Genomic DNA, 14,073 nt, shown 5'->3' with positions numbered 1-14,073 from the left:
ACTCCCTAGCTTGAGCTTTTTATTTTGAAACAAAGTCTAAGTTGTGGAGGGTCTTGCTCAGTTGTTAAGACTGGTCTCAAACCTGTAATCCTCCTGTCTCAGCTTCTCGAGTACTGGGATTATAGGCATGTGCCGTCCTGCCTCACCCCAGTCTCTGGGTATCTTAATGTCACTTTTTCTTTAGTACCACTTTTGTTCAGCTTTATTGTAAATATCGAGACAAGGCAATAGTTTGGCCCATAACCCTACTTTTAAGTACTCCCTCTGCTAAAGTCACTTCATCTGGACCATCTGGAGTGAATTTTGTTTCCTTCTGGTCCCTTTCCTCACTATATCAGTGAGGAAAGGGACCAGTATCTCCTCATCTTCTAGGAATGATCTGTGTCTCTCTGTTAGCCACCTTTGTGACCTGGGCCCATCTCAAAGTCAGCGGGGAGATCTCTGCCTCTAACTACAAACCTCCTCATCTATATTTATAAGATTCTGGATTGTGGCTTAGAAAAATTATTTAAATACTTTGAGTGTCATTTGACTCCATCTTTTAGGTCATGTAAGTTTTTCCATTTTATGAATCTCTTCTCAGAATTCAGATGCCTATGAAGGATATACCCCAAGCTGCTTTTAGTTGAAACAATTGTGTTGGGTTTCTATTCAAAATATCGCTAGTTAAGTGAGATTGTGATTGGGATACCATAGGTGCCATAGTGATGGGAAATTGAAGGGGTTAGGGACCAGCATCCCAGTATGGACGTGGACAAGGGGATTCTAGAGATAAACTTTTTTCTGTTGAGTGATTTCCTGGGAACAGCCCTAGGCATCGTAATCCTTTCCCCTAAAATGTCTATGAAGTCTGAAAGGGCTTATGTTCTTAAGGTTATTTCTGTTCCAAAGCTAATGCTTTTTCTAAATTTGTTTAATTCTGGATTATCTTTCTATCTCAGTCGACAAAGTCTAGTCTGTATTCATTGACCTAGATATAATGTTCAATCCCCCTTTCTATTTCCACTGTCATAAAACCTCACTGCGAGGAATAGACAGACTTCCCTGAAGATGTAAATGCAGGTAGGAAATACGGAGGAGGAGACAACGGAGGCATTTCTATTCCAGAAGCACAACTTCCAATTCAACATTAGTCTGAAAAAAAAAAAAAGTCTCCATCTACCATGGTCTACACCAGGACATTTATTATGGTCTGAAGGTTTATGTTCCTGTCCAGCCGCCTAAACTCATATATCAAAGTCCCAACTTTGGTAGTGGAAGGTAGGGTCTTTGGGAGGCAGTTAGATCATGAGATTGGCACTCTCAAAAATGGGATTAGTACTCTTATAAATGGGCTTAAAAAGGAGCTTCTTTGTTTTTTCTACCATGTGAAAACTCAGAGAGCAGATTCATAAACCAGGAAATAGACTCTCACCAGACACTGACTTTTCTGGTGCCTTGATTTTAGACTTCCCAGATGCCCAGAGAAATAAGCTTCTGTTGTTCATGAGCTCCCCGGTTTATGGCATTTTGTTATGGTAAGCTGAGTGGACTAAGAGTTTCACCGGTGCATTAGGGCTCTATAGAGGAACAGAAGCGACAGGATATGTCTGTGTGGATTATTAAAGGGGATTTGTGAGAGTGGCTTGCACAGTCCAAAGCCAGAGAGTCCTACCATGTCCCTCAGCTGCTAGAGAACTGGTGGACCAGCTGGTCACTCTCAGTAGCTGGAGGTTCAAAAATGAAGGACCAACGATGCAGCCTCAGTGTGTGACTGAAGGCTGGGAAGCTGCTGGGGGAAAATAAGTAGCTGATGAGAGTTCACATCTGAAGAGTGAAGGACCCAAAGCCCAGTGTCCCTGGGTGATGGCGGGATCAAAATACACACCCACTCAAGAAGAACAGAGCTTGCAGCCACTGTGGCTTCCTCCTTGTTACACTTTTAGTTTTATCTGGGCCTGTGCTGCCTACATTCAGGGGGGATCTTCCCCCTCAGTTGAGACCCCATATGCCAGTATCTCTAGAAACTCTCTTTTAGACACACACACGTCTCTCAAACCTAGCTATTTCCTAGGTGTTTCTCGGGCAATCATATTGGCAATCCAGATTAACCATCTTAGCTGGTTGCTGCCATCCACTGCATACCCAGCCTCGGACCACCTGTGGATCTGCTCCTTTATAGGGCCCTTCACTCCTGTCCCTCTTCCTTCCAGAGGAAGTGCAGAGTGGTGGAGCCTTTGGAACCCACATCTGACTTCCATCTTGGCATCATCACTTAGCTGTACGGCTCATAGAGGCAACTGAAACTTTTCTAATGCCAGGCAACCTACTTGTAAAAGGGGCATCATAAGATAATCCATTTCATGAGCGCATCCCGATTATTAGCGGTGTGGGGTGGTTGGCTGCCCATTTGTCTTCTCAGGACCAATGTACTCATTTTCCCAGCTGTCATAGTATGAACTGCTGATGTCTACAGCTGAGTCCCTCCCCAGGTATTCCTCTGGCATGAGAATCTTTGGTCTGAGGTTACTCTTTGTCCAGGGATTCCCCATTTCCAGAGGATGGTTGTTGTGGCAGCTCAATGTCTCAGGGCCAACCCAGCTCCTGCGCTTCCTGTGGGGTCTGAGGCTGCTGTTGCATCCACATCACAGCTCGCCTTCTCACCATCAGTCTTGCTCCTCTCCATCCCTGAGAAGTGTTCCCTAGGAAACCTGACAGCTTCTGTCTCACAGTCTGTTTTTGAGCTAAGAGAAGATGAACCATGAGTAGTGAGACATACTTTAACATAGGAAAAATGATTATCATTTAATTTTTTAAATGTTATTTTACTGGAGATATTATAGTTAGCCTGCTTCAATAAAAACAGAACCTTATTATTTAATAAACTGACTCTCACCTGATACTCTTGGGTACAGTAATTGTGTTGTCTCTCTCTATTTGATTATTAATCCAAAACTAATAGAGAGGCTGACAGTTTGTGTTCCTGTAAGGTTAAAAGGTAGCCTGTACGGAGCTCATGTGTTGTGGTTTTATAGAATAAAAAAGAAATTAATGCAACAGAGGTTAAATGTGTGTGTGTGTGTGTGTGTGTGTGTGTGTGTGTGTGTGTTACTGAAGATTGAACCCAGGGGCATCATACCTCTGATCTGATCTATACTCCTAGCCCTATTTTTATTCTTTATTTTGAAACAGTCTCGCTAAGTTGCAGAGGATCTCACTAAGTTGCTGAGGCTGGTCACAGATCTGTGATCCTCCTGTCTCAGCCTCCAAAGCACTGAAATTACAAGTGTGTGCCATCACACCTGGCTTGGTTATGATCTTTTTAACCTGAAGAAAGTGAACTATTTTTCAAAGTTAGCAGGCTGTCTAGGCATTTCTTCCCTATTATAAATCTCAGTATTTTTTACATATATTTGGAATTTGCATTTTTTCTTCTCTGCTGGCTACTTCATTAATTCATCAAATAAAACATTGTCAGATTCTCCCTACAGACATGATAATGATGTTTTTAACGGTGGGTTTTCATCAGAGTGTGCCTGTTTGAGTATTATTATTTGAAAGGGTAGCATTATGATAGGATAGTACCTAAGATTTCATGGGGCAATTGGCAAAGGAAGTCAAGGTTTTGATGTTAGCCAAATTCCATCATACTAAATCCAAACTTTGGGTCTAGTTTTCAAACATGTAAACTTTCTAGGGCAACTCGTATTGAGTGGATTAAACCACAGAAATTTACTGTCTCGTGGTTCTGGAGGCCAAGAGTCCAAGATCAAAGTGTAGCCGGGGTTGGGTCCTTTGAGGACTGTGGGGGAGGACTGAGGACTGATGCCTGCAACCCCACAGCTGCGGGGACTTGCTGGTGTCTGGCTTTCCTTGGTATGTGGCTGCATCACACCTATTGCTGCAGTCATCTTTATATAGCTCCTCCTTATGGGAATGTCTGTGTCTAAAAAATGTCCACTCTTTATGAAGACATCTGTCCTATTAGATAAGGGTCCCTTCACTTGATCACCTGTAAGGACCCTAATTTCAAAGAAGGCCATATTCCCAGGTACTGGAAAATAGAACTCCGAAACATAAATTTTGGGAGGACACCCTTAAACTCATAGCAATGTAATTACTTTTTCTCTATTTCCAAGGATTCCTTGTTCCGTAAGATGAGGAGAATGTCATTAATTCCGGAGAGAATCATAGTTAAAATATTTCACTGTGCTTTAAAACGGGGTTTATTGCCACATCCCTCACCAAGCCCATGTCAGCATTGCTCTATGGATGTGGTTATAATGAATTATGACTGGGAAATAAACTCCACCTAAGAGAAGAGTTTACATGTTCTAAGGAGCATTTGACAGTCCATATCTATAGATTAAACGAGTCTTTTGGTATCACATGAATATAACTCAATAATTACACTTCCTTTTGTTTTGTTTTGATTTTGGTTTTGGTACTGGGAATTGAACCCAGGGGCATTCTACCTCCAGGCTACACCCCCAGTTCTCTTTTATTTTTTAATTTTGAAACTGAGTTTCTCTAAGCTGCTGAGAGCTTCTCTAAGTTGCTGAGACTGGCCTCAAACCTGTGATCTGTTCTCCTTTCTCAGCCTCCCAAGTACTGGTATTTCAGGGATATGCCACTGCCTTTTGCTTTTGCTCACGGATTATGTTTATTTCTGATTTGTTGATAATTTTGTCAGTGGCAAGAGTGGTGCTTCCTAATTTTGCTTTGAGGAGGTAGGCAAGTTGTGGGAGAAGAATAACTCCTTAGGCAGCCATGGGATTATTCCATGGCGAGGAAGAGACTCTTGTTTGAATGACCCCCTTGAACTGCCTGACATGCAGTGAAAACTTGTCCAATGTTTACTGAATAAAGAGAAGTGTTCAGGGAACTTGAAATATTTGAGAGCAATCAAAAAGCACATATTTGTTCAGAGATTTACCTTGTTGGTGGCTTCAGCTAGATGTGGGAGATGCTGTTCTGTGGAATTGTAATAATAGAAGTCACCATTTATTTTCCTTACCATGTGCTAACTGTTCTATATATCTAAACAAATTCTCTCCATCACTGAGTTGAACATTATTGTTTTATTTTACATATGAAGACACTGAAGCTGAAAGAGGTCAAGCAACTTGTCCACGTAACTATTAATTGGTAAATTGTGTTCTTTGTGTGTGTGGTACTATGGATTGAACCCAAGGCATATTCTACCTCTGAGCTAATATGACCAGCACTATTTTATTTTTATTTTGAAACAGGGTCTCACTAAGTTGCTGAGGCTAGCTTAGAACCTGCAATTCTCCTATCTCAACCTCCCAAATACTGGGATTATAAGCGTGTGTCACCATGCCTGGATGTTGTTGTTTTTTTGACTTCTACACTCACATGCCTATCAAACATAGCCTCTCCCATTGATGCTTACATTCTTATTGTAGAAATAGAACATTCATAATTAAAACATTTAGAATATTAGTGTTCAACAATACTAAAAGGCTAATTGTATCTGCTGCCATGTTTGCTATGTCCATATGCAGTCAGTATTTTGCAAAAGTACAGGGTGTTCCACAGTCAAGTGTACATGCCCTAGTTTTATTTTTTATTTATTTATTTATTTATTTATTTATTTATTTATTTATTTATTTATTTTTTGGTGGTACTGGGGTTCCTGGAAGCCCTTCTACCTCCGGGCTACACTCCCAGACCTATTTTATATTTTTGAAACAGAGTCTCTTACGCCAGCGCGGCTGGCTTCGAACCTGCGCGATCCTCCTGTCTCTGCCTCCCAAGCGTGGGGATTACAAGCGTGCACCACCACGCCCGGCATGCCCTAGTTTTAAATGCCTGGATTCTAATACACTTGGACCACTCTGTGTGTGTGTGTGTGTGTGTGTGTGTGTGTGTGTGTGTGACTTTGGACATGTAAATTAACCATTTTGTGCTACTGTACTATTATTTTCATATATATTATAAAAAGAGGTATGATAAAGGTAGCCATCTCATTGTTATGCGGGATACATAAATAGGGGAATCGCTTAGTGCCTGGCAATGTGTGCTTCTTCTAGGTTGGGCGCTTCACAAAGGCAGTGATCATGTCTGTCTTATTCATTCATCTATCTACACATCTAGAACAGTTCTTGGCATAAAGTAGACATTCAGTAAAGACATTGTTGGATGAATGAATCTATTTTAATATGTAAATGCCTGAGCTTAGTCACTGTAGCAGAGATACCAGAGTAGTCAGAGGCTCGCACATCTATGTATAACAGTGATTCCCAGCCCAGCAAACACATTAGAAATGTCTGGAAGGACAGATTTTTTTCTTTAAGTGCTTGGGTTGAAACCTTGGGCCTCAATCATGCTAGCAAGCCCTCTATCACTCAGCTCTACCCCCAGTTCCCTGGAAGGCTTTTCAATGGGCCGGTTCTCCAGTTCCATGATGGACAGAGGTTAAACACCGTGGGCATACTGTGTTGAAGAGTCAATACTCAAGTGATTTTCTGAATGACTTAAAATTCTTAGGAAGCCAAACATAACCTTTGTCTCAATAATAATAATAATGACATTCTCAAAAATGTCAATGTTTATTAAAATCATCAAAAGCCTTTTTGAATTCAAATGTAAAGTGGAGTAAGGTTCAGGCTCAAATAATCACATACGGTTTGATTCTCAATAGAAATCTCTGGTGGGCTATTTGGAATTCATGTGGGGACTAGGACAGTTTCTTATTGTGTAGTCTGTCCTTATCATTGCAGGTGTCTTGCCTAGGTTACCAAAGAAGCATTATAGCATTATGAGATATTTTGAACCTAAGCAGTTATTAGTACCAAACACACACACACACACACACACACACACACACACACACTCTCTCTCTCTCTCTCTCTCTCTCTCTCTCTCTCTCTCTCTCTGCTTAAGATGTCTCTTTAGGCACCTGGATAATTAAATCAAAGTACAGAATAACTTTTTAGACAGCTGGTTCATTTTCTAGAACACTGACATGAGCTTTCCAGTATCTAATGTGTAGATATTTAGATATCCTGGCCAAGGGGCCTCCTGAGCTCTGGGTGCTTTTCCACTCAGTAAGCCACCTCCTCATCCTGCTCTCCTGCGTAGGATCACTTAGAGAAGGAGCTGGCCATGTGTGGCTGGTTGAATATGGAGTCATATAATGTCTGAGTCCCAGTGGAACCATGGTGAATTGAGAAAAAGTTGTGAAATGGGTAATTCAAGAGTATGCTGGCTAGCTAGACATGGTGACACACACTTGTAATCCCAGCATTCAGGAGGCTGAGACCAGAGGATTGCGGTTCACGAACAGCCTCAGCTACTTAGTGAGGCCTCCACAACTTAGTGAGACCCTGTTTCAAAAATAAAGAATAAGCTGGGCGTGGTGGCACATGCCTGTAATCCCAGCATTCAGGAGGCTGAGACTGGAGGATCACGGTTTGTGGACAGCCTCAGCTACTTAGTGAGGCCCTCTGTAACTCAGTGAGACCCGGTTTCAAAATAAAGAATAAAAAATAGGGCAGGAGGTGTAGCTCAGAGGTCGAAAGCCCCTGGGTTCCATCCCCAGACCTGCTAAAAAATAAATAAAATAAAATAAAATAAATAAAATATAGGGCTGGGATGTAGCTCAGAGGTAGAATGCCTCTGGGTTCTATCCCTAGTACTGAAAAAAAAAAAACAAAAAAAACCCAAAAACCAAACAAAAACAACAAAAACGAGTATGCTGGCTAAATATTCATGTATTTACATTTTCCCCCACATTTTTAAAAACATACTATTTATGAAGAGTGTGTGCCATGTGCCACGTCATTTTTTACAGATTGTAAAAATATTCAGTGCCACCTATGTTCTTCACAATGTCTGAGCAATGGGATCCCATCTTAATGTTGGTCACGCAAAGTGGTTTTGATTTTTCCTAGGCTTCTTAAGGCTGGATTCTACCTCATTTGCATTTTTTTAACAGTGTTGCTTTGAAGGATTTCTGACACTCTCAGGAAAAGATGTCACTGAAATGTAAGGTTTGGGATATAATTCAAATCATCCTAATCAGATTTCTCAACCCTTGATCTAATCAGCAAGCTGTTTTGCTTAGATTCTTGGTCAAGTTCATTCATTAACTCAGAAAGCATTCATTGAATAATGCTGTGTCTACCCCTGGGCTAGAACCTAATAAGATTAGCAGATGAATTGAGCCCTGTCCTTTAGGAGTTTATAGTCTTATTGAATAAAGTGAGGGAAATAATAGAACACTATTGAAATATATGATGGCTTTTACACTTTAAATATGTTAGAGGTTTTCTATGTCAGGTAATTGACATTAACTGTGACTTTATGCTTTTGAAACTGCATTACAGAGTCTTTTCTTTTCATACCTATTTCATGGTTAATACCAGACTTCTTTTTCAAAGATGCTTTTGTGACTATATTCATTCTTTACAAAGTGTTCTTGTGAAATTAATAGAGGAATTGTTCGCATTTCATGGTTTTGCTGACTATGAGTTTGGGAGAATTCTGAGCAGGAAGAAAGAATAAGTGTTGAAACTCCATTGATTTTTTTTATTGCAGCTTTTTTTAAACATAAAACCACTGTCCCTCCATCCCCTCCAACCACATACCAAGTGCTATCATACTCTTAAGTATCATCTTCCACAACCAAGATAAATTTAAAGAGAAGAATAGCATACACTAACTTTATATGAGGTCTCAGATACAGTAAGATTTCTTTCTTATTTTTGAAGAAAAATGTATATTCACATATGGGTTATTGGCAGAAAGAGTTTTTCTCCTTTTTTCCTCCCATGGTGATTTAGAAGAATGGAATGTTGTCAACAGAAGTTACTTCTCATTCTCCCTCATATTACCTAAAATTTTTTTTCTTATTGTTTCTTGTGTCTTTTTGTGAAGTCCATTTGCAGTTCTAAACTGGCAGCCACTTTGATGTTTCATACTTATTTTTCCTTCTAATTAATATTTATATACATAGTATATAAATAATTTCATCTATTAATGTTATAGAAAACCAACCTTAAATTTGCATCCAGTGAGGAATAAATGATCAACAAGGACTTTACTTAATTGCCTCTATTCACAGGCTAGAGAAGGGTACAATTTGTCTGTAATTTCATTAAGGGTTAAGTGTTTACATATCTCTTATAGTCACACTGCTCTTCTGTAGCACATACATTTATTGCATCTTAATTTAATTATTTGAGCAGTTTGCCCTTCCTGGGAGTCCTAATTAGAAAGAGTAATAAGATTTTGGTTGTCAGAGTCTACAGGTTCTAATGAGTTAAATTCATCTCTCCTGTGGTGACTGACAATAGAATGTTGTTTATTGCCCTCTTCTGCTTCTCTTTTCTCTTCCTCTTATTCCTCCTCCTTCTCCTCCTCCTCATCTTTCTCTTCCTCCTCCTCCTCCATCCTTCTGCTCTTTCTCTTTTTCTCATCACACCTGTCTGGGGGCAGTTCATAAAAAAAATGAAGGATTTCTGTTTTTCTTTTTTATCTGCAATTGAGGAGTTCTTTAGTCATTCTAAGGCTTCATGCCCTGTTAGTATTTGGTATTTTCTTGTAAAACACTGAAATTTAGGTTGAAATTTAGGTTGTGGATACTGTTGAGGACCCAATGCTGGGACCTGTAGTTTCAAACTCCACAGATACCTGATTTTCTTATCATGAAAATGTTGGCTCAAACTCATCAGACAGAGCCTTCCAAGCCAGAAAAAATCCCAATGGAGGATGCCCAAGGCATTCCCACACTTAAGCGGGGTGAAGGATCACGAGATAAGACTCTTCTACTTTTCCTTTCTTCTTGTTCAGTGGTGTGAAATATACTTTGGGGTGAAGGGGCCAAATCGATCTTGTTCCTTCTTTGCCTTGAAGAAAATGAGGAAAGGGAACACTGTGTAGCTGGGCTGTCTCCATTAAAGACCTCTCCATTTGTAATGACCCCCTGAGGGATTGTATAAAGCAAGTACATTGCCTGCTGTCTAGTGGGAGCCTTTCAGAGTAGGCTACTGGCAAGTCTGATATAATCTCTTCCAACTACTGAAGATATATCCACTATTTCTGGAACTTCCTAGGTATGGATATAAGAGACAAAATAGGAAGAAGAAAGAAAGAAGGAAAGAAAGAAAGAAAGAAAGAAAGAAAGAAAGAAAGAAAGAGGACTGGACATTTGCTGAGTTCTCTGACATACTTCATCATTGACTAATGGTTGCAGGATGCAGGATTAGGTAACCCTCGTGGGCTCTAGTATGTTCATAGGAGCTCAGTCTGCAGATAGCAGATCCTAACTGCAGTGATTGTATCATATAAGACAAGTTGCAATTAGAAGTCAAGTATATATTGAAATTCCTGCTTCTTTCCTCTAGAGCTTTCCTCTTGGTAAGTTGTGTTCCCACCTACCCAAAGTTTCTTGCCCCCATATAGCACAACTGGGATTCTTTAGCTCACAGAAGGAAACACTTAAAGTGTGTGTGTGTGTGTGTGTGTGTGTGTGTGTGTGTGTGTGTGCAGATTTCTGTGCCTCACTCTCAGCCTGATTCAGGATTCAGTGTTGTAGCATCTCAGGACGCATCTGACTTAAATACAGGTGCTTTTAAGATCACATTTAGATGATATTATGGAAGGAAAGACCCCCACCATTGCAGGGAGGTTATTAGTTAATACACAAGTCTCTATCCTTCTTTGAGCTCCAGACCTTTGACATTTCAGATGGGGCTGTTCAAAAACTGAACCATTATTCCTCACAGCCCTACAGAATTTCTGGGCAGTCTCTGCATTCTTCCTTCTTCTTGCTGTTCTTACACTTTCTGTGATGTTCTTACCCCTCTTGCTTTAGCTGAGCAATGGTCAGATTGCTTGGCTAAAGGTCATGTGCTTTGCTAAAGCAGCTCCTCTTCGTTCTATTTTTTTGCAGGCCAAGGTTGAGGCTGACTTCCTCTTGATCCGTGCTCTCCTTTCTGGCTTTAATTCTGTGATGTTCTACCCAGTGAACTTAGAATCTATCAAATATATTTTGTTTTTACTTACTGTGGGTCCTGCTAAGGTGCTGACCTTTTAGGATGTACAGCCACTTGGCATATGGCAATTTATCTTTTCCCATTTAGAACCCTGAGCTCAGACAGTTCCCTGCAAGGGATAAGAAGGATGATGTGGAGAGAAGAGAGGGGTAAGAGTTGACTTACTCCTTGGTCCTGCCAGGACTCTTCACAGCTTGAAGAATGCTGTGCTGGGTGGTGGAGAGATTTCATTAAAAAAAACTCATAATGCTGCTTTTTAAAATTTTGTATTCATTAAAAAAACTCATAATGCTGCTTTTTAAAATTTCTTATCAATTTAAATATTTTTGCTTTTAGTCTCTAGCATCTTGAAAATTTTCCAAGTATTACAACTGCCAAACCCTACTTTTTTCTGGCAAAATAGAAAGACCTCCATCCCTGTCCTCTATCCCTGTCCTCCATCCTGAACAGGGCTTCCATTTTAGCATTTGGTCCTGATGCAGTTTTTACCCCAGAGTGGTCCCCTCAAGCTCCTTGTCTTTGAGAACTGCCATCCTCTTTCTTTAGTGGATTCAAACACAACTGTAAAGGGATTCAGATGTGGAAGATGAATTTGGGCGTTGTTTCTACCTCATGGGGAATTCTGAGCTCTGTACAAAATTCTGATGTTGGTTTTTCTTTGTGTTTTTTTTTTTTCCTTATTTTTCTTCTTGCTGCAGGAAAGCAATCTCCCGGGCAGGCCTCCAGCATCTGGCTCCTGCGCATCCTCTCAGCCTTCCTGTGGCAAATGGTCCAGCCAAGGAGCCCAGGGCAACTCTGGACTGGAGTGTAGGTGTCGGCATTTTTAATTCCATGTAATTTCAGTTGCATGTTGCACTTTTCTCATTCTTGGGACTCCTATAGCTATGAGAAAGACTCGCTCGATAATTTTCAATATTGCTCAGGGACCAATCTTCAGGTATTTTAAGTCAGAGCTCAATTTCCAAACTCCTAGGAATATAGCTCCTTTGTATGGAGTCAAATGTGTTTGAGATAAAATAAAAACTTCTCTATTCCTTTGAAGCACTCTGCCAGGCTTTGTAGCTGAGAGATAAAAAGTGCCTTATACACGTACTCTATTGGTTTCTGCCATGTTGATGGTGAGAAGATGAACAGAGCTTACCTTTAGCAGCATCATGGAACCGGAGTTTGATTTCATCAAGCTCCCTTTCCTAAATTTAGCTGGCCTTTATTGGGCCTGGGAGTGCCTTTATTTCCCGACAGAAATTGACCTCACTTTACATTACAGGCACTTCATGTCTTCCTCCTTCTTCATGTGGGTTATACCTCCTTCCCTAAACACAACCATGAAAACTGTTAATTTGAGGATTACAGACTGGAATTCTTTAAGTCATTTAAAACCCATTTGTTAAGAGCTGTCTGTAGTCAAGTTCTTGGTTGGTGATATTCCTGTGGACTGAAAGGCTTTTTCCTTTCCTGAAGCAATGTAAGGAACAGCATTGGGTAAATGAGGGATGCTCTGAAATGCTGCCCCCTGTCTTTATGATAAACCTTGGATAGCATTTTTTTAAAAAGTTTGAGCAGATACGATAATCCATATTCTTTTCCTTTCCTGTCTTATGGAATAGAATGAATGGTGGGTTGGGGGAAGAAAGAGGCATGTTTTCTTAAACTTAATTTTTTTTTACTGATAAAAACATAAAAATACATAGTTATGAGATACCATGGGGTGTTTTCATAATGTATATGTTGTGTGATATTTAAATCATAGCAAACATACCTACTTAAATAGCCATCATTTACTTATGGCAAAAACACTACAAATCCTTTCTTCTATTCTACCATGAAATAGCGCACAAGAATGTCTTATCCTCTTTAACAGCTTGGTACCCATCGATCAACTTGTCCTCATCCCTCCCTCCCCACACCTTCCCAGCCCCAGGTAACCACCATTCTACTGGCAACTTCTGTGGGACCAATGTTTTTCTATTCTATATATGAGTGAGATCAAGTAGGGCTTGTCTTTATGTGCCTGACTTATATCATTAACATAATGATCTCAGTTCCATCCATGTTGTTGAAAATGGCAGGAATAGTATCCCATCATGTATATGTTCTTTTTTTTCTTTTAATTTGTTCAGCAGTTAATGAACCCTCATGTTGTTTCCATTTCTCAGCTACTCTGAATAGTGCTGTAATGCATATCAGAGTGCAGTTGTCTCTTTGACATCCTGACTTCATTTCCTTTGGATATGCACTCAGCAGTGGGATTGCTTGATCATACCATAGTTCTATTTTTACTTTCTTTGAGGAATCTCCACACTCTTTTTCATAATGTCTACACTAGTTTCCATTTCCATCACAATGGGAAAGATTCCCTTTTCTCCACATCCTCATTAGTACTTGTTAGTTTTGCTTTCTTATAAGAGCCATTCTTACTGAGGTGAGGTGATATCTCATGGTTTTGATTTGTATTTCCATGATAACTATTAGTGTTTTCTTTAACCGTTCTTTCATATGACTCTTGGTCTTTGTATGTCTTCTTTTAAAAAATGTCTGTTGCGTAGGGCGTGGTGGCACACGCTTGTGTTCCCCTGCGCTTGGGAGGCAGAGACAGGAGGATCGCGCTGGTTTGAAGCCAGCCGTGCTGGCTTAAGAGACCCTGTTTCCCAATAAAAATATAAAATTATAAAATAGGTCTGGGAGTGTGGCCCGGAGGTAGAAGGGTTTCCAGGAACCCCAGTTCCACCAAAAAAAAAAAAATATATATATATATATATATATATATATATATATATATACACAATCATTTTTACAATTGCATCATTTGTTTTTTTCTGTTGAGTTGTTTGAGGTCTTTATGTATTTTGGGTATTAACCTTTAGTCAGAGAGTATGGTCTGCAAATATTTTCTCCCTTTCTCTAATTTTTCCCTGCACTTTGTTGTGTTTTACTTTTAGCCCAATGTAGTCCTATTTGACTATTTTTTGCTTTTGTTTACCATACTTCTGGGGTCTTCTCCAGAAAATCTTGGCCCATTCCAGTGTTCTGAAACATTTTCCTTGTGTTTTTGTCTAGTAGTTTCATAGTT

At 40.0% G+C, this 14,073-nt stretch overlaps 1 protein-coding gene across 3 annotated transcripts in view; it reads left to right on the top strand.

Annotated features, from left to right (window-relative positions):
* DGKI (diacylglycerol kinase iota) overlaps positions 1–14,073 on the top strand; it is a gene marked incomplete at both ends in the record, with an annotated part of 483,096 nt that overhangs the window by 140,623 nt on the left and 328,400 nt on the right. For all 3 annotated transcript variants that reach the window (XM_080700835.1, XM_080700834.1, XM_080700836.1), the window contains one exon: positions 11,702–11,810. In XM_080700835.1, the coding sequence (XP_080556961.1) occupies positions 11,702–11,810 (109 nt within the window). The remainder of the gene's footprint in view (positions 1–11,701; positions 11,811–14,073) is intronic.

The sequence above is a fragment of the Muscardinus avellanarius genome, assembly GCF_963383645.1.
Source record: "Muscardinus avellanarius genome assembly, chromosome: 9".
In the NCBI taxonomy this organism is placed as follows: domain Eukaryota; kingdom Metazoa; phylum Chordata; class Mammalia; order Rodentia; family Gliridae; genus Muscardinus; species Muscardinus avellanarius.
The sequence above is the reverse complement of the archived record's forward strand: the minus strand, read 5'-3'. Positions and strand labels throughout refer to the sequence as shown.